This window comes from Vigna umbellata, chromosome 11 (assembly GCF_029865625.1).
Source record: "Vigna umbellata cultivar VRB3 chromosome 11, Vumbellata_1.0, whole genome shotgun sequence".
NCBI classification, from domain to species: Eukaryota; Viridiplantae; Streptophyta; class Magnoliopsida; order Fabales; family Fabaceae; genus Vigna; species Vigna umbellata.
Window position 1 is genome coordinate 13,868,998 of NC_142175.1, and position 27,022 is coordinate 13,896,019.

At 35.2% G+C, this 27,022-nt stretch overlaps 3 protein-coding genes across 3 annotated transcripts; 1 reads left to right on the forward strand and 2 right to left on the reverse strand.

Annotated features, from left to right (window-relative positions):
• Positions 1 to 5,083: 5,083 nt before the first annotated feature.
• LOC148191017 (uncharacterized) lies at positions 5,084 to 16,629 on the reverse strand. Its single transcript, XM_088101253.1, has 3 exons — positions 16,288 to 16,629; positions 13,571 to 14,868; positions 5,084 to 5,123 (listed from the first exon to the last, which is right to left on the reverse strand). Exons 1-3 carry the CDS (start codon positions 16,627 to 16,629, stop codon positions 5,084 to 5,086), a joined length of 1,680 nt encoding a protein of 559 aa, XP_087957379.1.
• LOC148191018 (putative BOI-related E3 ubiquitin-protein ligase 3) lies at positions 15,246 to 15,886 on the forward strand. The gene has a single exon (XM_088102458.1). It carries the CDS (start codon positions 15,287 to 15,289, stop codon positions 15,884 to 15,886), a length of 600 nt encoding a protein of 199 aa, XP_087958584.1. The 5' UTR covers positions 15,246 to 15,286.
• Positions 16,630 to 20,018: 3,389 nt separating the features above from the next.
• Positions 20,019 to 26,596, reverse strand: LOC148191019 (uncharacterized). The gene is made up of 8 exons (XM_088101254.1): positions 26,555 to 26,596; positions 23,927 to 24,124; positions 23,549 to 23,618; positions 23,396 to 23,445; positions 22,947 to 22,973; positions 22,760 to 22,829; positions 20,725 to 20,790; positions 20,019 to 20,235 (listed from the first exon to the last, which is right to left on the reverse strand). The coding sequence occupies exons 1-8, from the start codon at positions 26,594 to 26,596 to the stop codon at positions 20,048 to 20,050; spliced, it is 711 nt and encodes a 236-aa protein (XP_087957380.1). The 3' UTR covers positions 20,019 to 20,047.
• Between the last annotated feature and the right edge of the window lie 426 nt (positions 26,597 to 27,022).

A 27,022-nucleotide genomic window follows, 5' to 3' on the forward strand; every position in this document is an offset into this window, starting at 1 on the left:
TTTCTGTGAAGGTTATCACACTTCTGTTTTCATAGATTCTATCTTAATCTTGTGTTCCAATCATTTTCCGCTGCGTTCATCTTTGGAGGAAGCTTCGAAGGAGCTCACGACACACACATTCGTCATCTCCTTGGAGGCTCTTCCATCAAAACTCCTTCTCAGTGGTAGCATAATTTAACTGGGCATCATTTAACACTTTGCTAGCATAATAGATAGTATGAAATACCTTCCCTTTTCTCTAACCAAGGACAGCTCCTATTGCATAATGATTAACATCACACATTAATTCAAAATTTTGATTCCAATCTGGGGCTATAATTACTGGGGCCGAAATCAATCTGCTTTTCAATGTATCAAAAGCTTTCAAACATTCATCATTCATCACAAAAGGTATATCTTTAACCAAAAAATTACTCAATGGTTTTGCAATTTTTGAGAAATCTTTAATAAATCTTCTATAGAATCCCGCATGGCCTAAGAAGCTTCTGATTCCCTTCACATTTGTTGGTGGAGGAAGTTTCTCAATAACCTCTACTTTAGCTTTGTCTACTTCAATCCCTTTAGTAGAAATCTTAAGCCTCACAATTCCTTCTTTTACCATAAAATGACATATCTCCCAATCAAGTATCAAATTCGTTTGAACACATCTTTTGAGAACAGTATCCAGATTCATCAAACACTTATGAATGGAATCTCCAAAGACAGAGAAATCATCCATGAAAACTTCAATGCACTTTTCCATGAGATCTGAAAAAATTGCCTGCATAAACCTTTGAAATGTGGCTGGCGCATTACATAATCCAAATGACATCTTTTTATAAGCAAAAACACCAAAAGGATATGTAAATGCAGTCTTTTCTTGATCTTTTGGGTCTACCACAATTTGTTTTTAACCAGAATATCCATCCAGAAAACAATAAAAAGACTGACCTGCCAATCTCTCCAGCATTTGATCCAAGAAAGGAAGAGGAAAATGATCCTTCCTGGTAGCTTTATTCAATTTTCTATAATCAATGCACATTCGCCATCCAGTAACAGTCCGAGTAGGAATAAGCTCATTCTTCTCATTATGGATTACTGTCATTCCACCTTTCTTTGGAACTACCTGTACTTGACTTACCCATTCACTGTCAGAGATTGGATAAATAATGCCAGCTTCCAAGAGGTTCAATACTTCTTTTCTAACCACCTCCTTCATGACAGGATTTAATCTTCTTTGTGGTTGAGCATTCGGTTTATAATCATCTTCCTTAAAGATCCTGTGCATTCAATAAGTTGGACTTATACCTTTAAGATCTGAAATTGACCACCCAATAGCTTCTTTGTTGGCTTTCAATATTTCTACCAACTTTTCTTCTTCTTCAGGAAGCAAAGAATTACTGATGATGACTTGCTTTGTTCCATCTTTTTCTAGAAAAACATACTTTAAATGTGATGGTAGCATTTTTAATTCTAACTTCTTTGCTTTAACTTCCTCTTGGGTATCAATTGTTACAAACTTAGCATTTTCCACTGGAATATCCTTCAATGTCTCCAAATCCGTCACACATTCATCAATCAATTTTTCTTCTTCTTCATTTAAATCTTCACAAGCATCAATAAGAGTTTTCTCTAATGGAGAAGAATAACGTACCATCCTTTCTTGCACCATGCAAACTTCATCAAGTATATCAAATTGAAAACATGCTTTGTCATCTTTTGGATGTGTCATGGCTTTAAATACATCAAAATTTACTTCTTCATCTTGAACTCTCAATTTGAGCTTACCATTCTCCACATCAATTAAAACTATGGCAGTCTTCATAAATGGTCTCCCAAGAATGAGAGGTACATCTCCATTTTCCTCCATCCCCATGATAACACAATCCATTGGAAAAAAGAATTTGTCTACCTTGACCAGTACATCTTCAACTACTCCATAAGGATATTTAAGAGACCTGTCCTCCAATTGAAGTGCCATTCTAGTGGGTTTGAGCTCTAAGCCCTCAATTCTTTTAAATACACAAAGCACTATCAAATTAATGCTAGCTCCCAAATCAATTAGAGCTCTTCCAACTTCCAACTCTCCTATAGTGGATGGAATAGTGAATCTCCTTGGATCTTTAAACTTGGGAGGTAATTGTTGTATGATTGTACTACAATTGCCTTTTACTTCAATGGTCTCCTTCTCAATATATTTTCTCTTCTTTGTAAGGAGTTCTTTCAAAAACTTTGCATAAGATGACATTTGTTGCAATGCTTCTGAGAAAGGAATGGTAATCTCCAGTTTTTTAAACATCTCCATGAACCGCTCAAACTATTTTTCATTTTCCTAACTTGATTAAATCTTTAGATAAGGAAGTATTTTTTCTAACTCTCTCTCTTTTTCGCCTAACTCTTCTTTTTCTTTTTCTTTTTTTCTCTCATCTTCCTCTTCTCTCTTTTTTTCTTTCTCAATCATATCTTTCCACTCAAGTGTTTCTTTTTCACTTTCATTTTCTTTCTCTTTTCCCTCTATTTTTCTCTCCTATAACACTTTACCACTTCTTGTTACAATGGTTTTACATTCTTCATTCAACGTGTTCTTTGCATTCTTTTCACAACCTTCTATCTTATTAATTATTCGCCCAATATTCATCTTCATACTGTTAAATGCATCTTCCACATTCTTACGATAAGATACAATTATTTTATTGAATTTCTGGAAAGTGTCCTCCAATTTTGTGTTTTTCTCATATGGAATAGGTTGTAATTGCCATTGTTGCTGCTTGTGAACCATTGAAATATTATATGTCTCTTGAGGTAGCAGAGAAAGCTTCTTTGTTACTTCTTCTAACTGTTGAATGATAATCTCATTTTGCGCAAATAAGGCGTCTTGAGTTTGCATTTGTAACTTTCCCATTTATTGACTGGGAACTCCTGTTTTGCTGTATAAATCATTATCACTAGCAGCCATGTTCTCTATTAATTATGTTGCTTCCTCTGGAGTCTTACATTTAATATTACCTCCACCTGAGGCATCTAACATCAACTTGGTTTGTGAACCAAGACCTCCAAGGAAAAGTAGAACTACTGCTGCTTCATCAAAACTGTGCATGAGAGTCTTTCTCAAAAAGCTTTTGTACCTATCCCATGCTTGACCTAATGTCTCCTCCATGCCTTGTCTGAAAGAAGAGATCTCTTGCTTCCCTTTGTTGACTTTAGATTGTGGGAAATATTTGTTTAAAAACTTTGCAACCACAGCTTCCCATTCTGTAAAACTACCTTCTGAATAAGAATTCAACCATAACTTAGCATTGCCTCCCAATGAGAAAGGAAACAAGCTAAGCTTGATTGCTTCATCTAGCACTCCATTTATCTTCACGATGTTACAGTTTTCATTGAAGGTGGTGAGATGTTCATACGGGCTTTCATGTGATAGCCCATTAAACTGATTGCTTTTCACCAACTGTATCAACGTTGGTTTCACCTCCATGTTTGTAGCATTGACCCTCGGCCTTGCTATATTGTTAAAATGTTGAGGGCCAACAAAAGTGGTGTAATCTGCAAGAGTCTGTCTACCATTATTCCCCTCTACCATATTTTCAGTGTTATGGTAAGACCTTTGTGGTGAAGGTTGTAAGAGTGTCTCAGGAAAAGGGAATAGTTCTCTTGAAGTTCGAACTCTCCTCCTCCTTCTACTTTCGTCCAGGCCTTCAAGAAAAGGTTCAAAAATCTTTTTGCTTCTAGTCCGAATATTACCCTGCATACACAAGGAAACAAAACCCTAGAAAAATTTTGTTAGCAGAAAAACTTAGAAAAGATAAGAAATAATTGATAAGATAAGAAGATAGAAAATAAAAAACGAAAAATAAAAATAGAAAACAGAAAAATAAAATAAAATAAAATAAAAACAGAAAATAAAAAAAAATAGAAAATAAAAACAGAAAATAAAAACAGAAAACAAAATTCACAACTCAAAAATAATAAAAAATCACACAAATAGACTGGTTAAACCATGAGTCCCCGGCAGCGGCGCCAAAAACTTGATGAACAAATCTTATAGCTGTTAGAATCGCTGCAACGGAATTATTAGCGTGGAACAAACCAAGAGGGGGGGGGGTGAATTGGTTATATACTTTTATTGTGCCTTTTATTATTTTTCTCTTAATTTTTCTTACTGGGCGAATGATTAAATATAAATGACAGAGTAAGGGAAAGAGAAAAATTACACAGGTGATTTTATCCTGGTTCAGATCACTAGGATCCTACGTCCAGTCGCTTATCTCAAACAAGATAAACCTTTTTTCACTAACACAAAACACTTACAAATATTAGTCACAAAGAAAAACAATTTGTAAGAGTTTAGAAATACCACCTCTCTTGAAACCACAAGAGATGAACTTACACTTCCTTTGAATCTTCACAAAGGATGACCACCTCCTTCGAATGCTTCACGAAGGATGATTCTCTTCCAGGCACTTCCTCGGACACACCAAGGATGAACAAGCTATTCCTCTGTCACCATAGTAGCACTTCAGGACTTTGTAGACAAGAGTTTCCTTAGCTTCAACAATCTCACAGAGTTCTCAAAGAGTTCAGAGATCTTTTGCACAAGGGAAGAGTTATTTTTGAGATAAAGAGTGAGCCATTTTATAGACTCAGCCTAATACCCTTCCATTCTTCGAAAACGGGCCATCTAACGCATTTAATCGATTAACATAAATATTAATCGATTAATAATGAGTACAACGGCTAGTTTTTCAAATCTGAAACCCCCAACGGCTAGTTTTTCAAATCTGAAACCCCCAACGGCTAGTGTTAATGGATTATTCTCAAGAATAATCGATTAACTAAATAAATCAAATATAAATTACAAGAATCAACCCTAATACATATTTGAGCACTATTACATCAACTTTGATTATTATAAAAGCTTTATAAAATACAGAGATCTTCAATTTGTCTTTATGGATCTTGACTTGTGCAAATCTGTTCATCATCAAAACTTCATCTTTGATTTTTGCTAACATTCTCCCCCTTTTGATGATGATAAAAAATTCTTCTGATTTAAAGCTTTTAGTAATAATCTGGATAAAACACAACTTATGGAAGAAAAAGTGCATTAGTAAATAAACACAAATAAGCAAATAAGCTTAAATAAGCTTTAAACACTTTCTCCCCCTTTTTGATCATAATTAAAAAGGTTGTTTGGTGTTCTCCCCCTAAGATAATACTCCCCCTTAATAAAAGCATGTATGCATATGAGCTAAAAATATTTCAAATTTAAAGATTCATTCAAACATACACAATAGGATATTTAAAGTAAATAATTTTAGGATGAAGAACTTATAAAACATTGTTTAAACATACAATGAACTATATAAGATAGGAATTTTAAAGCGTACAAAAATATGGCTAGTTTTTCAAAATTGCAAAACTGGAACGCATTTAAAAATTCAATCCTATGATATTTCTAAAGATTCTTAGATCTCTTCTAATGTTTACCCCTTTAGATATGCCTCCAACTTCGTAATGATAATCCTCTAGGTTGTTTCCACATTTTGTTTAGATCTTCATCTTGAGGATTTTCATCATTCTTCGCTTCATTTGTTGTCTTCTACAAATCTTCATCATTGCCTGCATCTAATTCAACTGACTCAAGAGGTTTTGCCTCAAGGTCTACAATTTCATCAAAGACAACATGCACACATTCTTCTATTTCAAATGTTTTCCGATTGAAAACTATATATGCTTTGTATATTAGAAGATATCCAAAAAAATAGTTTCATCGGCCTTGGAATAAAATTTTCTTAAATTTTGTTTTAAAGAAATTCTAAATATTAAACAATAGGTACCCAACTACTTGTATGGGTCCTTTGGGTTAGATTTAGAAAAAAGAAATCATTTTACAACCCAAACATATCTACCACTTGGAACACCATAATGCTTAATTTTACATTTATTTGAAGTATGACCCTTTTTCATACAATAAAAGCATGATACATAGTTTGTGTTCCTATAAGTTGTTCCTTTTTCTACCCATGTTCTACGGGTTCTATTATTATGTTTACTTTTAATTTTAGGAACATACTTATTTTTAACAACCTTATTTTCGTTATTTTTACTACATTCTCCTAAGGTTGTGTGTTCTAGTAGTTTCTTAAAATTTTCACAAGAAGCACATTCATCACTACTAGTAAATTTACCCTTTTCAAAAAATAAAACTTTATTTTTCAAATCTTTATTTTCTTCAAAAATATTTTCAAAATTTAATTTTAAATTTTTATTTTCTTCAAGAATATTTTCAAAGTCTGATTTCAAATTTTTATTTTCTTCAGAAATATTTTCAAAATTTAATTTTAAATTTTTGAAATCCTTTTTCAATTTCTTATGAGCTTTATCTAATTTTTCAGATTCTACTATTAAAGCAGCATAAGTTTCATGCAATTCATCTTCACTAATTTGACTATAATTATCAGAATCGCTAGATGTACTTACTTGGCTTCCAGCGTCGTCGTTCACCACTAAACAAATGTTTGCTTCTTCATCAGATTCGCTCAAATCGGAAATTGTTTCGTTGTCATCTTCCCATGCAATGTAGGCCTTCTTTTTCTTGAAGAATCTTTTCTCCTTTTTGTCTTCACTCTTCTTTTGATTTGGGCAGTCTGCCTTTAGGTGCCCCCTTTCTCCGCAACCATAACATTTATAGTGTGAGGAAGATCCTTGATTTTCTTTCTTTTCGAATTTTAATCTTCCTTTGTCTTTTGATTTCATGAACCTGTTGAGCCTTTTTATCATGAGTCTCAAATTTTCTTCTTCGTCTGAGTCTTCATCTTCCGATTTACCTTTGCTTCTTTCAACCTCCGACTTTAATGCCAAACTTTTCTTGTTGTTTTTGGCTTTTGCTTCTTCTTCATCAAGTCTTCCAAGATCTAGTTCATGTTCCCTCAACTTTCCAAAGAGTGCCGCCATAGTCATGGTGTTGAGGTTCTGTGACTCCGAGATTGCAGTCACCTTTGGTTGCCACGACCTGTCTAAAGACTTCAAGATTTTAATGTTAAGTTCATCGGTATCAAATGACTTACCCAGTCCAATGAGATGATTGACAATGTTGGTGAAGCGTTTTTGAACGTTTGAAATTGTTTCTCTTGCTTCATCCAGAACATTTCATACTCTTGGATTAAGGAGTTCTTCCTTGCCCTCTTTACATCATCTGTTCCTTCATGCATCACTCTGAGTACGTCCCACATTTCTTGAGCCGTTTTGCAAACAGCGAGCCTGTAGAACTCATCAACAGTCAACGCTGATGCAATGATATTCCAGGCTTTTACGTCATTCTGAAATCTTTTCTTTTCTTCAGTGGTCCATTGACCACAGGGCTTTGGTTCCTGTGTATTGTTAGTAGGAACAGAAGAGCCAGACGCAATAACATCCCAAATTTCACAATCAATAGATTCAATAAATATTTGCATTCTTACCTTCCAGAATGCATAGTTCTCACCTGTGAATAGTGGGGGTCTATTGATTGATGCACCCTCTGCAAAGGTTTGATGTGATCCTGCCATTTGAATGACTATCAAAGCAAGCTCTGATACCAATTGTTAGAATCGCTGCAACGGAATTATTAGCGTGGAACAAACCAAGAGTGGGGGGGGGGGGTTGAATTGGTTATATACTTTTATTGTGCCTTTTATTATTTTTCTCTTAATTTTTCTTACTGGGCGAATGATTAAATATAAATGACAGAGTAAGGGAAAGAGAAAAATTACACAGGTGATTTTATCCTGGTTCAGATCACTAGGATCCTACGTCCAGTCGCTTATCTCAAACAAGATAAACCTTTTTTCACTAACACAAAACACTTACAAATATTAGTCACAAAGAAAAACAATTTGTAAGAGTTTAGAAATACCACCTCTCTTGAAACCACAGGAGATGAACTTACACTTCCTTTGAATCTTCACAAAGGATGACCACCTCCTTCGAATGCTTCACGAAGGATGATTCTCTTCCAGGCACTTCCTCGGACACACCAAGGATGAACAAGCTATTCCTCTGTCACCATAGTAGCACTTCAGGACTTTGCAGATAAGAGTTTCCTTAGCTTCAACAATCTCACAGAGTTCTCAAAGAGTTCAGAGATCTTTTGCACAAGGGAAGAGTTATTTTTGAGATAAAGAGTGAGCCATTTTATAGACTCAGCCTAATACCCTTCCATTCTTTGAAAACGGGCCATCTAACGCATTTAATCGATTAACATAAATATTAACCGATTAATAATGAGTACAACGGCTAGTTTTTCAAATCTGAAACCCCCAACGGCTAGTTTTTCAAATCTGAAACCCCCAACGGCTAGTGTTAATTGATTATTCTCAGGAATAATCGATTAACTAAATAAATCAAATATAAATTACAAGAATCAACCCTAATACATATTTGAGCACTATTACATCAACTTTGATTATTATAAAAGCTTTATAAAATACAGAGATCTTCAATTTGTCTTTATGGATCTTGACTTGTGCAAATCTGTTCATCATCAAAACTTCATCTTTGATTTTTGCTAACAATAGCCCAAAAACAGAGTCAAAGATTTGTTAACCCTCGGCAAGTGTAACCGAATTGTATCAAGTAATAACCTGGTAAGACCAAGTATCGTTTTCCCAAAGGACTCACGCCCTAGACAGTTGTGTGGTTTATTGATTACCTAAGACTTGCAAAACCGATTAATTAAGAGTTTAATGCAAATACTCAAAAGTAAATATGTATGCATGTATTGATCAATGGGCAAGGAGGAACAAAACACGTGATTTGAATTATATGGATGAAACTAGATGAAATACAATGAAAAAAATGAAAGATAGAACCCTAGAAAGTTGAGAAGTGAGCCTTGGCATCCAAAATCCTCCTCCAAGGGGTGAAAGAGTGTTTCTACTTCGTTCCAGCCAAAGACACAAACCCTAGGACGTCCTAAAGCTTATATACTATTCTAAAAAATACAGAAAATTAGGCCCAAGCCCATAAAAGTGCCGCTTAGCGGTAGTAGCGCGTTTAACTTCTTCCCCTCAGCGTCAGTTTTCCCCTCAGCGGTGCCAACCGGTACTGGAAAGTGTCGCTCGGCGGTAGTTGGCGCTGAGCGGTACTTGCGGATTCTCTTCTTTTGCACTTTTTGTGTCCTTTTCTGTCTCCATCTCTTTCCCTTTTCACTTCTTTCAACAATTTCATCTTAAAACCTGCAAAAACAGTGAAATCAAGCATAAAACCTTTTCAACTCTATTATTTCTAATGATTCAACAAAATCATGAGTTCAAGCTAATTCCTAAGTCATAAAGGTTGTAATTGAAGTCAATTTTAAGTATAAAAATAACAGTTTTTCAACTGTTATCAGTGGGGGGTTTTGAAAGTGTTTTTGTACTTAGGAATGAATTAAATTAAAATTGGAAATTAAATACAACCAAACATAATTGACAACATTAAAGTAAATTAGAAATGGAAACGACAAAAAATAACAACCCATCAAACAAAATTCAAATAGAACAAAATAAAATTAAAGTGCAGATTTGAATGCATTGAAACAAAAACGCAAAGATGAATTCAAAATAGAATTGGAATATCAACTATAGAACCAAAAAGATGAAATGTTGATTGTATTAGAAAAAAGAGAAGTCGCATGATAAACCTTGAATATGTGTTAACAATACTAAAATAAAAGAAAGGTGTTAACAATAATAGGATGCATCAGAATTGAATCACCTCATTCTTGGATTAAAAGTGGTCTTGGGATAAAAGCAAAATTTCCCTTCATGAGTTACCGCTTCACTTCTTCCCAGGAAAATCACCATGCTCTCTACTAAGAACATAAATGCACCATGTGCTTCTAAAAAGCAAAATGAAAGTGTGCTTCTCTCTAGCCAGGCCGTGACACCTCCATCCGTAAATGAGTAAGCCTTTTTTTTCACTAAAAGCAAAAGTGAATTAACGCCTCTTTTTAAGGCTTCAATCATCGTGTGTGCATTTCTCAAGGAAAGAAAATAAAATGCATCCTAAAGCTAATAAATAAAATGCATCCTAAAGCTAATAAATGAAATGCTAAGTTGCTCCATCACGTGAAAAGTATAAAGAAAAAGACACATGAATAGGAATGGATTAGAATTATGGAAAGTTAATGATGAACATTGAAAAACGTGAATGATGATTCATAGAAAACAACTTCAAAATCGGTGGCCCATACAATGCTTTTGGTATTTCAACAATTGGAATATAAAATTCTTTCGCATCCAAGCATGAATACAATAAAAGAAAACCCTTTCGGGGGCTATTCCTTCCTGATGGGCCTAACTCCTCTTTCTTCAAAGTGAAAGGAAATCTTCAAAATGTGATGTGCCTCCTCCATGAAAATCACCCATAACCCTCTATATCAGAACGTCTATGTGCTTCCTTTTTTGGCGGCTACTGCCCCTCCTTCCATTTAATCACCCATGTGCCCCCTTTGCTGGATGCGTGAAGCCCCCTGGATGTCCAAAGCCCGCTTGTGTTTTTCTTCCCAGCTGCTGGACCGCTTCTTTGCTGGACACAAGGTTGTTGGGTGCATCGTTGCCTTCCTTGTGCACCTCCCAAGACGCTGCTGTCCGCGTGAATCCAAGCCTGTGTGCTGCTGCTCCAGCCTGCTGGACGTAATAATTGAATGAGTGTAGGCCTACATTGTGGACGTGAGTTCCTTCTCATTCCAGGACGCGGCAGCTGCTTATCCAATTGAAGGCGCTATAATTTTTAAAAGCCTAAAAACTGTGTGCTGTGTGCATCCAAAAAAGATCGTGACCTCTTCAATTTAAGTTGCTCCAATTGAAATAAAAAATAAAACTATGCTCCTGGGCCTCGCTGAACGTCACTCCCCTTTTCAATTGAAGCACCCGTTTTTCAAAAGCCCAAAGAGTAAAATCATCGTAGTGCCCTCCTTTTTCTGTACACTTCTTTTATGGAGAGTCTTGAATTATGTGACAACCCTCCAAATGTCCCAAATTGTATTTCCAAAATTTTTCCTGCAATCAATAATTAAAATAATAGGCTCACATAATTCAAATTAATTAAAATAAGAATTTCTGGTCAAATTAAGCACAATTAGCAAAAATGGAAAAATACTGGACATTCAAGCACAATTCCCTAATTAAATCCGGTACAATAAACTAAGTGAAGTCAAGAAAATATTGACTCATCAAAATATACCACACTTAATCTTTTGCACTCCTGTGAAAAATCAAGACGTAGATCAAGGAACAGTTAAGAGGACATCAGGGGTATGACACAAACTCAACACACAGAAAACAATGACTCACAAGGAAAGGAACAAAATTACATAGTTCTCAAGGAATCTGGACAAAGAAAAAGAGTAGACAACCTCAAACACAGAATGAATCAGAGAAAGGAAATACTCATGAAATCATCCAAGCAATTCCAAGCATGGCAAATTGATCAATCAACTAGAGAGGTGAATAAAAAATAACAAAACCTCACAGATGCACTATCAGTGTTTCTCTCAAGTGTCTAGGGAAACAATGTCAACTCAATGCATTCAAGAAAGCAAACAAAACCAAACTTGGCGAGCCTTTAGAATCAACACTCAGAAATATATGCATGTGATAACAGTTGAAAAACTGTTATTTTTATACTTAAAATTGACTTCAATTACAACCTTTATGACTTAGAAATTAGATTGAACTCATGATTTTGTTGAATTGTTGGAAATAATAGAGTTGGACAGGTTTTATGCTTTATTTCCTTGTTTTTGCAGGTTTTTAGATGAAATTGATGAAAGAAGTGAAAAGGGATAGAGATGGAATCAGAAAAGGGCACAAAAAGTGCAAAAGGAAGAGAATCAGCAAGTACCGCTCAGCGCCATTTACCACTAAGTGGCACTTTTCAGTACTCGTTGGCACTGTTGAGGGGAAAAATGGCGCTGAGGGGAAGAATTGACACGCGCTACTACCATTGAGCGGTATTTACCACTAAGCGGCACTTTTCTGGGCTTTGGGCCAATTTTCTATTTTTGGAATAATTTGAAAGAACGGTTGAAGTATCAAGGACTTGTAGTGTAGGAAAGTCAACCAAAATGCAAAACGTCAACCAGAATGTGGAAAAGTCAACCAGTCAACCAGAAAAGTCAACCAGATGTTATATGGTTTGTATCTTTGGCTGGAACGAAGCAGAAACACACTTTTCACCCCTTGGGGGTAGAATTGGAGATGTTGACGACTCTCATTTTCTCTTTCTTGGGTTTTTCTATCTCTTCCATTCTTTCATTCCATTGTTCATCTAGTTTCACCATGAATATGGTGAACTAAACTTATTTTGTTGTTGGGGAATCAATGTAAATCCTTAGAAACTCTCTTGTATGGAATTTGTTCTTCAAGATCATTTTTATGATACATGCTTTCTTTCATTAATAGTTAGGGTTTTTCCTCTTTGCTCAAAGCATGCATTGTTTAACTCATTCGATGTCATGATTATTGGTTTTGTCGATATGGACACATACGGGGAAATCTAGATCTTGGGAATCTCTCCCAAAAGTATATTACCAACCTAGACATAGGAGTATGATAGTTGGTTGCCTTTAAGCTTCTGTGCTTCAGAATTAATTACTAAGGATTCTAGGAATTGTATGAACTCAATTAAGGATAGACTTTCTTCACCGAGACATCGGGTTTAAAGTAATTTAGAAAGTGACATTAACATTAATGAAAAGAATGATGAATTCCTAAATACAAGAGAGTGGATAGGATGAAATTGATAAACCCCAACAACATATGATGGGGAATAGCATACCTAGAGAGAATATTCTAAATGGCATACAAAAGAGTGGAGAGAAATTAAAAATGGAAAAGACTAGAGAAAAGGGAACTTATGACTTGAAGATGCGCCACTTGAAGGAGGCTCCAAGATAAGCATCAAAGGAGGACCGCCACTTGCTTAAGCAAGATAAGGTCTGCCCAAAGAGGGACTTTGGGGACAGAATACTATCTCAAAAGAGGATTGCAAATATGCAAATCAACTCAAGAAATCAATTGATTCAATGGTGAGTGTACAAAGGAGACCCCTAAGCCTTATTATATAGCCTTTGGAATGAGCTAGGATGCAAGATCCAGTTGCTGCACATCCTCTAGGAACTTTGAAGTCCCACATTGATGAAATATCTTCACTCGAAAGGATTTATAAGGCAACTAGTTCTCCTATAGTTCAAAACATGAAAACTACCTATGCTACCTTGCACTAACGCCTAGGACGCCCATTTCCTCTCCTTTTCTTTTTAAGACCAAGCCATGGAAAGTCCCACATTGCTTGTTCTTGAAGAGAAACAAGAGTTTATAAGCGTTTATTCACAATAGCTAAGAGAAAGAAATCAAAGAGGCAAATACATGCCTATGAAACCTATTCTACTTTTTTTGTGCTTTTTGTCACTCAGGAACTCTTCATTCTTGACCTATGTATGATCATATCATCCCCCCCAGGTTGGAGAGGATTCGACTTGGAATCTTTGAAAAAGCTGCAAAAAAGAGAGATGAGTGACTTATTTGGTTGATAATCTAAAGGAACTCCTCCTGGATCAAATGTTAACCTACAAAAAAAATCAAACATTTTGTGAATGAATTGATGTTTACCAAACAATGTATATAGAAAAGGAATAATTAAAGAATGGGTCTTTGAAATTGGATTTATTTTTTTAGTGAAAACTAAAAATCCTTCTCTAGAAAAACTTTTATTTTTGTCTTGAGTTAAGTTTAAAAAAGAAAACATTAACTCAAGATGTGGTTTGGAAATGGTGTGTGAAGAAGTGGGAATAAGAGATGAAAAAGGTGGGATAGTTTCACAAAAGTTTTGAGGAAAAGAAGAAAGCTTAATATTTGGAGAAAAGTGGAAGGATGGAAAAACTCCCCTAAATTTGCTTGAATCCTGTAGAATGATGAGAGTGGAAGGTGCCTTCAGTAGCACTTCCTGTGTATGTATGACGTTTTCCTTCTCTTTTTCTCTCACAAGGTCCTCTTGTCCTTTCTTTTCTCTCTCCTTTCTCTCTTTCCTCTCAGTCTCTTCTTTTACTCTCTCCTCTCTTTCTTTTCTTGCTTTATTTAAACAAGTAAGCATGACCTTCTCTTTGGCATCACTTAATGAGGAAGAAGAGCTATAGGATGGTGAAGGTAAGGAAGAGGTAGACTCATTAGTCATAATTACTTCACCCTCGATGCATGTTGTCTTTTTGGTGGGGCAAGCAGAGGCTATATGACCATGTCCTAAGCATTTAAAACATTTAATGTGACTTGGTCTAGAAGGAGATTTAGGTGGGGAAGAGGAATGGTTAGAAGAAGAATGAGGACAATATTTGTTAGTGGGCTCCTTAGAAACATCCTTGGTTTTATCCTTTGATGATGAAGATTTGTAGAAAACATCTCTTGAAGATTTGGAAAATTTGTTGTGACAAACTTCTTTTTTCAAGAGTTCCTTCTCTACTTTCATGGCTCTATGAACCACTACATCTAAAGTCTCATCATCATGGAATTCAATTATATCTTCGATGTTGCTATTAAGTCCACTAATAAATCTAACTATTTTTGCATGATCATTTTCTTTAAGGTTAGTACGATGTAGGAGCACTTCGAGCTCGCGAGCATACTCCTCCACACTTCGTCTACATTGAGTAAGCCGTTGGAGCTTAATCAAGAGGTCCCTATGGTAGTATGGAGGTACGAAACGTTGGTACAAAATGTCCCTGCAATGTTCCCATGTACTCGCGGGTGAGGCCATGGTTAAGTATCTCCTATTTAGCCATTGTTTGGCGTATCCCTCTAAAGCTAAACAAGCTAACTTTACACGCAAAGGTCCATTTACATTATACAACTCAAAAATTTGGTCTACTTTAGCCACTACAAGAATGATTGAGATTACCGACGGTCATAATTCGTCGGTAATGTATAAAATCCGTCGGTAATTATCATTTACCGACGGCTTACCGACGGCTAAAATACCGTTGGTAAAAACGTTGTCGGTAAACTTTACCGACGGATTTTTCGTCCGTCGGTAAAGCCTTCGGTAATTACCGAAGGATCTGGGCCTTCGGTAAATCCGTCGGTAAATGTCGCGACCTGGTTCATCTTCTTCCTCTTCCTTCGTCGCTGTGTAAAGAGTATGTTTCATTTCTTCATCATGATTTCATGTTTCTGTTTCCGATTAACTCCATGTGTCTGGGCTTGAATTTGAAATACTGATTTTGCGATGTTTTCGTTTATCCCTGCTTGAATTTGAAATACCGATTTTGATGTATGATGTGTAATGTCTTCAGATGGAGAAGGTGAGAATAGAAATTGATCAGAAGCGAAAGCGGCAAGCGAAAAGGATAATCGACGCGATTGAGGCAGGCGTGATAAAGAAATTGAAGACGAAAGAGGAGGAAATAGAGAAAATCGGAAAGCTTAATTGGGCGTTGGAAGAGAAAGTGAAGTCTCTGTGCATGGAAAATCAGATTTGGCGTGACTTGGCTCAAACGAACGAAGCTACGGCGAATGCTTTACGGCTAAATCTAGAACAAGTGTTGACGCAACGCGGAATGGTGGACGATGGTGATGCCGCAGCTTTGATGGACGATGCTCAGTCTTGCTGTGGAAGCACCGACGAGGACGGTGAAGAAAAGAAAGAGGTTGAATGGCGCACGATAAGAACGGGGTGCGCAAGTGTGAAGGATAAGAAGGACGGTAGTTGCCGGGAAATGATGATGGGTGAGAGTAATGGAAGGTTTTGCAGGAACTGTGGGAAAGAAGAGTCGTGCGTACTGATTTTGCCGTGCCGACACCTGTGTTTGTGTACTGTATGTGGATCTACGATCCACATTTGTCCTATATGTAAATCCGTTAAGACTCCTAGCGTTCATGTTAACATGTCTTAAATTTGGAAAATGAAAAAAAGGACTATATTGACACTGGAGCCAGGATTTGCGCGGGATAATTCCCGCTCTTTTTACCGACGGACATGGACCTTCGGTAAATCCGTCGGTAATGTCGGTAAGTGAAATAATGGGCGGGAAAATTCCCGCTTTTTTTACCGACGGTCAAAAGCCTTCGGTAAATCCGTCGGTAATTGACATTGACCTTACCGACGGATTTACCGATGGAAAATGTCCATCGGTAATGTGTATGTCAGTTACCGACGGATTTACCAAAGGCTTTTGGCCGTCGGTAAATAAAATTTAGAATTCGTCGGTAAAGCCGTCGGTAATGAAAATTTACCGACGGAAATTTATCCGTCGATAAAAATCCGTCGGTAATATTAATAATTTTTGTAGTGAGCTATCCAATCTAGAAAAATAGACGGCTCGACTTCCCCTTTGAAAGTAGGCAAGTTCAACTTTGGTAGTGTAAGGCCTTGGTCCATAACTTTATCTTCTTGATGCTTCTTTGGCGAGGGAAGGTATACATTTACGGTTCTAGCTTCTTGCTTCTTCTTGTAGGAACCATGATCATGACAATGAGGTTGCTCCCCTTTTGCTTTCACGTCCTTGTCCAACCGTTTACTAATGGAGTCAAGTTGATGTTGCATTTGTTGAAAAGCCTTCATCAAATCAAATTTGCTAGAAGCACTTTCGTGATGACTAGCTTCATTGGAGGAAACACGGCTTGAACCTGCAGACATGTTAACAAAGCAAACAGCAGTAAATCTAACACATAAAACTGGTTAGAAATAGCCAAAAATCACGGCAAAATAGCAGCATAATGCACGGGAATACAGCAGCCCACGGTTTCACTCAAACAACAAGAAAGGAAGCTCAAATCTCTCGGCAAAGTGTCTCAAAAAAACAAGGTAAGGGCAGCACCCTTCTTTCAAAATAGTAAAGTGTCTCACAAGTCCACTTTGAGAGCACCAACTCAAGTCTAAAGCAAATGGAAAGATGTACAATCCACCCTCAATGCAAAGGATCCAAATCAAGACAGCCCATGGAAGAAGCCAAAAAAATGAATGAAAACTACAAGACAAATGATGGAAATGGAACCTAAAAATCAAGAAACTTGGCACACAATAAGGAGGCAACAATCTAATGATTTTATGAAGACAAAACAACAAGAAAAAATGGAGGCAAAATAGTGGCACAAAATGAACAAGACAGCAGCAAACAAATTGACACAACTAAGAAGTAAATCACACAAACATGCTAGGCATACATGAAGAGTAAGATCAAATTAATGCTGGAAATAATTTGGCAAACCTCAAACCTATATATTTTGTAATTGAAGTAAAATAGAGGCTCAAAATGAAGCTAGCAAACACACTAACAATGAAGATAGCTCACGGCCAGACCAGCACAAACAATGCAAAACAGTTTTGAATTTTTTTTGTGGTGCATGCAGTTTAGGAGATTGGCTAGTCTCGGCCAAGTAAAATTGAGGTGCTTAGGTGTGTTTGCACAAAGCTAATATTTGATTGGTTTAAGACCTCTACTAATGCAGAATATATAAGCAAAGTTTACACACTTAAATCCTATGATGATCAAACTCAATTCAGCATACAAACATGGAGATGTAAAACTTTTAGCTATGCAATTTCAGAAAAATACTCTAGAAACTCCTAAAGAGGACAAACATATGACTCAATTCAAAGTTAATAAGGAAGGAAAGACACATACAATCCAGCCAAGACAAGAAATTAAAGCTGAAATAGCAAGCAAAAAGGAACAAGGACACATACTTGCTAGAAGACTTCCAATAGCATTGTTGCTGTTTGAAGAAATGTCAACATGGATAAGGTTCTGTAATTGAAGACCTCATAAATACGCACCCAAACCCCTCCTGTCAGCTCATTTAAAACGCACCCAAAACCCTCTGCGCGGACGCCAGGTGTCAAGAAACGAGGATCAGAAATCAGATAGTGGGATGTAGGTGTCAGCAGAAGAGCGGACGCTCGTTTTGACGTGGGAAGAAAATGATTTTCTGAAAACTTCCGTCCCACTCTCTTCTGCATGCAACCTTCTTCCCAAAACTCTGAACTTCCCATTTCTCCTCCTTCTCACTAGAGACTCTTTCTTCTCTCTAAGAAAACTCATCAATTCTTTACTCCGATCTCCGTTCAGGCACCGTAGGAATACTTCCGGCGTCCCAAGCTTTAGTTTGATCCGATTGGTTTCAAATTCTGAACGGGTAAGTCTTGCTTGTCTTTAACCGTTCGTTCTTGTAAACATGCAAACCAAGTTCTGGTTGCATGGGTTCTTAGTTACATTCTGAACGAGTTTGGTCAGTTGTTTTATTTTGGTTCGAAGAGTAGTGGAGCGTTGAGGGTAGAAAGGATCGTAGTTCGGCGAACTGAGTCTCAGTCTGTAGGACGTACATTCACGCTTTGAGGTAAGGGAATGTTATTTAATTTAATCTGTATGTTGTTGTACTGTATGAACGTCCGTTATTGAAATGAATGAATATAATGCATGATGGTTGAGATGTTTGAAGTATATGAATGTGAATATGAGTAATTGTTTGGAGTATGATTTATTAACATGATATAGGTTTTATGAAGTATGTCAATTGATGTTTTATGTGAAGTTATAAGGTTAAAAAATGATGTATTGAAAAATGAGTTAAATATCAACGAGATCTGAATATGAAATTTTTACTATGATAGAGTACGTTCGTTACTGAACGGTCATTGGCCGTTCGGTTTTTTTGGTGAACATAGTTAAAATGGGATTCTTTCATTTGGAGAGAATCCTAGTGTAGGACGAGCGCCCTCGTGTGGTAATACTATGATTGAGCGTTCGGCCAAGCATAGTTGTGCCTGAGTCTACTGTGATAACTCAAAATATATATATATATATATATATATATATATATATATATATATATACATACATATATATATATATACATACATATATATATATATACATACATATATATATATATACATACATATATATATATATATATGTAATTGTATATTATTGTTGTTCGTAAACACCACTTCAATAGTATCTTAATATACCTATCAAACCTTTTATTAGAAGTTTATTAGTGCTCGGTCTTACACCTAGCGTTCATACTGAGTAGTGTTCGGTCTTATACCAAGCGCTCGTACTCATTTCTTGTAGAATCAATCTTGGTGAAATAGTGATAACAGTTGAAAAACTGTTATTTTCATGCTTAAAATTGATACTAAAAGCAACCTTTAACACTTAGAAACTAGCTTGAAATCATGCTTTCGGTCATATTTTTAGAAATAAGAGAGCTGGACAGGTTTATGCTTGATTTCAGTGTTTTTATGCAGGTTTTAAGGTGAATTTGGTGAAAGAAGTGAAGAACGATAGAGATGGAATCAGAAAAGACATCAAAAAGTGCAAAAGGAGAAGCCACAACTGCCGCTCAACGACAGTTTACCGCTGAGCGGTACTCAGGCAGTTACGTTGGCTCCGCTGAGGGGTGAAAAGGCCGTTGAGGGGAGAAAACAACTCACGCACTTACCGCTGAGCGGCACTATTTTTGGGCTTGGGCCTAATTTTCTGTAATTTTAGAATAGTATATAAGCTTTAGGACGTCCTAGGGTTTGTATCTTTGGCAGAGACGAAGCAAACACTCTCTTTTCCATCCCTTGAAGGAAGATCTTGCACTACAAGAAAAAATTGAATTACATACAGCCAAAATCCGTATATAAGACCCAAAATCCGTATATAACACTTAATTACATACGGCTTACATACGGACAAAAATCCGTATATAAAATTATCGTAGCTAAATTATATACGGATATATCCGTATATAAGTTACATACGGATATATCCGTATATAAGTTATATACGGATAAATCCGTATGTAACTTATATACGGATAAATCCGTATATAATATCCGTATTAATATATCAAAAAGATATTTTTTTACGTACAGATTATGCGTATGTAACATACAATAGAGAAAAAATAATTATTTGTAAAAGATAGAAAGCTTTGAAACAAAGAAACTTACAAATACAATATTATATAAGGTTATATAATTATATATTATATAAAGAATTTATAATATATAATTATGCTTAAAACAAATAATTAAAACATAAAATTTTTATTGAAAGACTTTATAAATAGAGTTCAAAACAAACCGGCCCTTGTACAATATAGAGTTGAATATTAACTAAACTATAATTTACACCTAAAATAGAATCAAGCTCTACTAAGAAAGAAACTGTGAAATAATTGCTGCTAGCTCTGCAAATGCTGCACCAAAAATTATTGGATGGACGACCTTCTTCAAGCTTGATGGAATCTGAAAACAAAGGGAGGGGATAAGAAATGACAGAACTATAGTAGACTTAGATTGCTGGTCATTGGAAACAAAACTAGTTAAATAATATCTCAAATAGATCTATTTGTCTTAATGTATAATATTTCAAATAGATCTAAACACATGGCAGATAAAATAAAACATTTAAGATATAAACATTTGTAATTGCTATGCTTCATCACCCTAAAATGGGCAACTTTTACATAGTTCCAGAAAGAAGCACAACTGGGATTAGAATAGATGATACAACCTACGTTTTATTAGTGGTTAATAAATGAATAGCAAAGCCCTATGAAAATAGTACACCTCATCATTATAAAACTATAGATATTTATGTTACTTATTATTGACTCAGCCTATGTTAAATAAAATCAATACTGCATGTTAAAAATTATTGACTCAGCCTATGTTAAATAAAATCCTTTTTTTTAGTTGTAAGTTTTCAAAAAAAATAAAAGTTTAATTTCATACCTCTTGCACTTTTCCTTTCCTTCTCTCTGTTTCCTGCTTGCACCTTTCTCCATGACAGAGCAAGCTCTGGAGATATATCATACTTGTTACTCCTTATATAATAAAAGTCCAACAAAGCTTTAAAATGAAAATATTATAAGTAGAATTCGTTAAGACATTCAAATAAAAAATAATAATCCAAGAAAGATGGGTAAGTTGATAATGTCATTCAAAGGATACAAGTTGAAAAGCTAAAATGAAGAAAGGCTTTTGAGAGTTAATTGAGATCACAAAGTACTTAAAAAACTCAAAGTTCTACAATATTGATATAGATCATCTATACTAAGAGTGTTCATCAACCAATCCAATACAACATTGTGGTAATTAGATTGAAATTAAAAAGCAAAAGGAATAAAAAAAGTCTTTTTTCATGCGATTATTATGAACTAACATCTATTTTTATGTATTAAACAGGACTTTTGTCACCTATGCTATATTTTATTAAGAGATTATGTTTAACTTAAAATTTGAATTATGTTGTGAATTACATGAGATGTGTTATTTGATGTAGAATTAATTTGCGCATTTCAATACTACATCAGTTATTTTAATATTTCTAAACTCTTTCAAAATGCCAAAAACCAATGCATTCTAACTCATAATACATTGGATTGGGTTGAAATGAACTTTACAATTAAGGTGTAAAATCAACAGGATGATCAAATTACAAAAACTAAGGCGATTAGAGCATGTATCAAACTCACTGGTATCTTTTTTCATGCAATCAGTACAGTGAGTTACTTCTATGCATGTATTTTTATAAAGGTTTAATTGCTTCCTTTGTCCCCAGTTTGGTTGAATTGTGTCAAATTCATCCTCATTTTTAAAAAAGTTTCATTGTCGTCCTCACGTGGTATAAAAGTGTCAATTGAATCCAAACATAGAAAAAATTTGTGTCAAAGTAGTCATTTTTCCTATATATCTGTGTCTTCCTTTCATATGTCACTTCTCTGGAGCTATGAAAAGCCTTAAATTGGATAAGGTAAAATGAATATCTGTACTTGATTGTATGAAAGGAAGACACAGAGATATAGGAAAAATGACTACTTTGACACATTTTTTCTATGTTTGGATTCAATTGACACTTTTACACCACGTGAGGACGACAATGAAACTTTTACACCACGTGAGGACGACAATGAAACTTTTTTAAAAATGAGGATGAATTTGACACAATTCAACCAAACTGGGGACAAAGGAAGCAATTAAACCTTTTATAAATTATAATATCTTAAAGGCATAGAAGAAAAAGTGGTACTGGAGAAGAAATAAAGCAATTGAAATCTTGATGGCCTTAAGAATAAGGAAAATAGTTAAGAAACCAACATTTAAAAGAAAGGTTGATATCTATATCTTTATTTTGAATCCATCTTATTTATTAACGTGAATGGTTCTTATTCTTGTAATGCTTTGCACTTAGAATTATCAGTTTCTCATGCTCTTTTCCACTATATAACTATTCTTCCAATACAAAAAATACTGGATAAACTGATATTCCACATGCTAGCAAACACTTAGAATTATAAGTTTCTCATGTTATTTTGCATTTAATATATTAAAAAATATGTTCCACAGTAACAAACATAGCAAGTACGAAGCTGAAATTTAATAAAAACTGACCTGATACTTAGTCTTGTACACATTAACCACAACTGCATGAGCAACAAGTTGGTGATGTGTTGTGAAATAGGGTTCTGTTCCTATATTAAAGTGTGTGATTTTTTAGGAATGTTCCCAAAACATTTTAGCAAAGCATTCAAGTGAAAATGTTCATTAAATTGCAAAACTTACACAATGCGAGGACTTAAGAAACGCCCATATTCATCTTCTAAAGATTGAGGAAGATCCCAATGAAATAGTTACAAATGCTTCAAAACCTGAAATTATTTTAATATAAAAGATGATTAATATTAATGTTTTATCATCACCAATAACATGAGAAGTTGCTATATGTAAAGCATAATAAAAATATCCATAATAAAGTTTTTATTCTTACCATTTGCCAATACCTCAATGATAAGGTTGTTGTAAGAGTCAATTCCTTCATGGTTTATACCTCCACTTAGCTTTCCATATGTGAATATATATGCAGTTTATAGTAGATAAATAAGTAATGATTGTAATGAAACAACCAAACAAGTAAAGCTTACTCCAAAATAATCATAGATCTATATTTGAATTACTCGGAAGAATTCTTGACCATGTAAAACCTACAAACATCCAAATTCATATCCTTCATAATCTGAACATTGTCCTGAAATATAAGATGTAACAAAACATGTTTATTTGAAAACGATGGAAAACAAACTAAAACAACAATTCCTTAAATTTTTTTAATGTTTAACATTTCTTTTAGTTAAACTTTCCTAGGGTCTAGTCTAAGTAATAAATAATCATTTAATTTGGATAGAATGTTCTAAATATATTTATCTAGAGTTTGATAAACAAGCTCTTAATGCTAATCATTAGGTGTAGCAATAATCGTGATAAGAAATGAAATTTACAAAAGCAACACTTTATTTCATATTATATGATGCAAATATCTGATAAGCTTTCAGCGCTACTTTTCATTAGTGATGATAGTTGTTGATAAATTACATCAAAAGAAACAAAAACTTTGAATCGACAATACCTTGTAGCTGTGATACGAGTCAACTGCAACATCTTCATTGCTTCTGTCTTCTACCTTTTTTGCATGTTAATTACTATATATCAATAATTATATAAATTTTGGAAAAGATCTTCAGTATAAGCATAAGAGAAAATCATAATCATATATATTTACCTAGATATTTGTGAGTGAAGGTATCCCAAATACTCGGTCCTCTACCACCCTCATTGGCTGCACCTTCATACTGCATACATACACAATCAAGCAGAGCAGTCAAACAAAGTAGGATGTTGTTTGGTTCTGATTTGTGATGGAGAACCCTAGAAAAAGAGGGTCTTTTTTTTAAGTTTTTAAAATTGGGTCATTATAAACCCTACCCCGAAAGGCCAACTACATGTGTTGGCCTAGTTGGCCTCCGATCTAGACAACAAAGCTCAAGCCCGAATAAATGCTTTCACATGAGTGAACGAAAGAAAGAAAAGAAGAGAGGAATTAGGGTTTTCGAGTTTTATGAATTTATGGATTTAATGATGAACGAAGAACATGACTTACCACATCAATGAACAATGAACGAACTCTGTGTGTCAAGAAGTAGGAAGAACAATCTTCATCAGTGAGAGCCTGAGCGATGAACACTGTGAGTGAACCCGAGCCAGCGACAGTGAATGACAGACTAAGCTGAGAGTGAACGAGAGTGGAGGCAACGGGAGGGGCTGAACTGAGAGTGAGCAAGAGGGAGTCAGACTTGGGCTTTGTATATCAGTGAGTGAGCTCGGAAGGCTTCGTATATCTCTAGAGAAGGTGCGACAATGACTGGTCTAGGGGACTACTGATGCGTCAAGAAAGGAGAAGAAACCTAGGGTTTGTACTTTGAGAGAACTTAGAGTAGTGACTAAGATTATTGATTAATTTTGAATGGAATTTGTAAAATTTTTAGATTTTAGAAAATTGAGGGAAAAGGGTGACCGTAAGAGAGGGAAAAAATGTAAAATTTTTAGATTTTGGAAAGTAGTGGGAAAAGGGTGACCGTAAAAGAGGGAAAAGAATTTTTAGATTTTATCTTTAATAATTATTATTTTTAATTACATACAGATTATACACTATTATATACGGATGTTGGTTTTCACAAATTTTCCCATTCTAACATGCTAAAATTTATATATGAATTTTATATACAGAAAAAATCCGTACATAAAATCTGTATATAATTCACTTTCCAAAATCCGTATATAAAATCTGTATATAATACATATATTATATACAGATTAAAATCCGTATATAAATATCAGTAGATAATTTGCATTTTTCTTGTAGTGTTGGATGCTCAGGCTGCCTCCTCCTCTTTCTAGGGTTCTATCTTTCATTCTTTCATTATTATTCATCTAGTTTCACCATGAATATGGTGAACTAAACCTTGTATTGTTGTTGGGGAATCAATGTAATCTTGTGAAACTCTCATATATGGAATTTGTGTTTTAAAGTCTTATATTAAGATATATGCTTTCTTTCATCTTTAGCTAGGGTTTTTCGTCTTTGCTTATTGCTTGCTTTGTTTAACTCATTCATTGCCATGATTATTGATTTTGTCGATATGGGAACGTACGGGGAAATCTAGATCTGGGGAATTTCTCCCAATAGCATATTGGTTGCCTTTAAGCTCCTGCACTTTAAGAACTAATTACTAGGAATGCTAGGAATTGTATGAACTCGTAATTAAGGATAGGCCTTCTTGCAAGGTGATTTAGAGAGTGGCATTAGCATTGATGATAAGAATGATGAATTCCTAAAAGTATATGAGAGTGGATAAGATGAAATTGATAACCCCAACAACATACTCATCCATCTAATTCATAGAAGTGTTTGTATTCTGTTTTTCTCCATTGATCAAATTCATGCATACATATTTAATTACTGTCTCTTGCATTGAAACCTACAATCAATTTGTTCTTAAGTCTTAAATAATCAACAAATCATATAACTAACTAGGCCGTGAGTCCTTTGGGAAAACGATACTTGGTCTTACCTAGTTTTATTACTTGATACGATTCGGTCACACTTGCCGATTGTTAAACAAGTTTGTGGCGCCGTTTTTCGGTGCTCATAAATTTGTCATCAAGTTTTTGGCGCCGTTGCCGGGGACTCGTGGTTTAACTAGTTCATTTGTGTGATTATTGATTATCTTTGACTTGAATTTTGAATTTCTGTTTTTATTTTTTCTGTTTTTATTTTTATTTTATTTTATTTTATTTTATTTTCTGTTTTTATTTTTTCTTCTTATCTCTTATCTTATATCTTCTTTTATATCTTTTTGTGCTAACCAATTTTTCTAGGGTTTTGTTTTCTTGTGTATGCAGGAAGCAATCCGAACTAGGAGCAAGAAAACTGCAGAACCTCTTCTTGAAGGTTTAGACGAGAGTAGACGGAGGAGAAGAATCCGTACATCTAGAGAACTTTTTCCTCCTCAGGAAACTCTGTTACAACCATCACCACAAGGTTCTGAACATAGCACTGAAAATATGGAGAATAATAATGCCAGAAGAACTCTTGCAGATTACACAAATATAGCTGGACCTCAACACTTTAACAGCATAGCAAGACCAAGGGTCAATGCAGTCAACATGGAGGTTAAGCCAGCATTAATTCAACTGGTGAAGAGTAATCAATTTAATGGGTTGTCTCACGAAAGCCCATATGAGCACCTCACAACTTTTAATGAGATTTGCAACACGGTGAAAATAAATGGGGTGTCAGACGAAGCAATCAAACTTAGCTTGTTTCCATTCTCATTAGGAGGCAACGCTAAGCTTTGGTTAAATTCTTTTCCAGAAGAAAGCTTTACAGAGTGGGAAGTAGTGGTGACCAAGTGATGGAAGACCATCTAAGACGCACATTGGACCTCTTACTAGAGCCATGGCAAAGAGGATTCAAGAGGAAGAAGGATCACCTACCATTTTGCTTTTATGGAAGGTAATTTACATTGATTCTTTTTCCCATAATTAAAAGCACAGTTTTCCTTGCTTTGTAGGATTAATAAAAAGCAGCTGCCAATATAAAGACTTGGGGGAAAAGCTTGCTGCCCAAGCTATCAAACAAAGGTGTTTTACATGTGTGCTGCTGGCCAAAACCACCAAAATAAAATTTGGCGCTTTCCTTTTTCAAACTTGTTGCCCAAGAATTCACATGAGCTGTGTGAGCTGCTGCCCAAACCAAAATTGGAGCCATTTATTTCAATTTAATTGTCATTTCATTTTGAATTTCATTTTAGATCTGAGGCTCTTATTTCCCTATAAATAAGAGACCTCTTTCACCATGTAAAGGACTTTTGAGCTTAGTAAATTGCTGCTGAATTTAATTTCCAGCCCTATTGCTCTTGAGTCATTTGTTCTCTCTACTTTCTCTTCCCTTTCCTCTAGCTTCCTTCCATTGTAGGAAGGCCTTCTGAGCTGTGAGGTTCCCCCACATACTCATTCCACTCAAACACACCAACCATCAACCAATCTCACTCAATTTCCGCTGCATTCACACTGCTGATTTCAATCTGCTACACCAATAATGTTCTAGGATTTTTTTTGAAGCTTTGTCTGCAAGGTCCAGGTCATTCTAAGCATGGCTAAGCTTCCATCACCAAGTTCCTAAACAAATACTTTC

Excerpts from the sequence above, each read along its gene's own strand:
- LOC148191017 (XM_088101253.1), bottom strand. The coding sequence starts at position 16,629 with ATGTCTGCAGGTTCAAGCCGTGTTTCCTCCAATGAAGCTAGTCATCAC. Across the intron at positions 14,869-16,287 it reads CTATTTTTCTAGATTGGATA|GCTAAAGTAGACCAAATTTT; the intron begins GCTCACTACAAA and ends ATTCTTGTAGTG. Across the intron at positions 5,124-13,570 it reads ATGTTTGATTTTTTTTGTAG|CTTATTTAAGCTTATTTGCT; the intron begins GTTAACATTTGA and ends AAGTGTTTAAAG.
- LOC148191018 (XM_088102458.1), top strand. The coding sequence starts at position 15,287 with ATGGAGAAGGTGAGAATAGAAATTGATCAGAAGCGAAAGCGGCAAGCG.
- LOC148191019 (XM_088101254.1), bottom strand. The coding sequence starts at position 26,596 with ATGGCTCCAATTTTGGTTTGGGCAGCAGCTCACACAGCTCAT. Across the intron at positions 24,125-26,554 it reads CAGCAGCTCACACAGCTCAT|CCCAAGTCTGACTCCCTCTT; the intron begins GTGAATTCTTGG and ends TGATATACAAAG. Across the intron at positions 20,236-20,724 it reads GGAAAGGAAAAGTGCAAGAG|ATTCCATCAAGCTTGAAGAA; the intron begins GTATGAAATTAA and ends CTTTGTTTTCAG.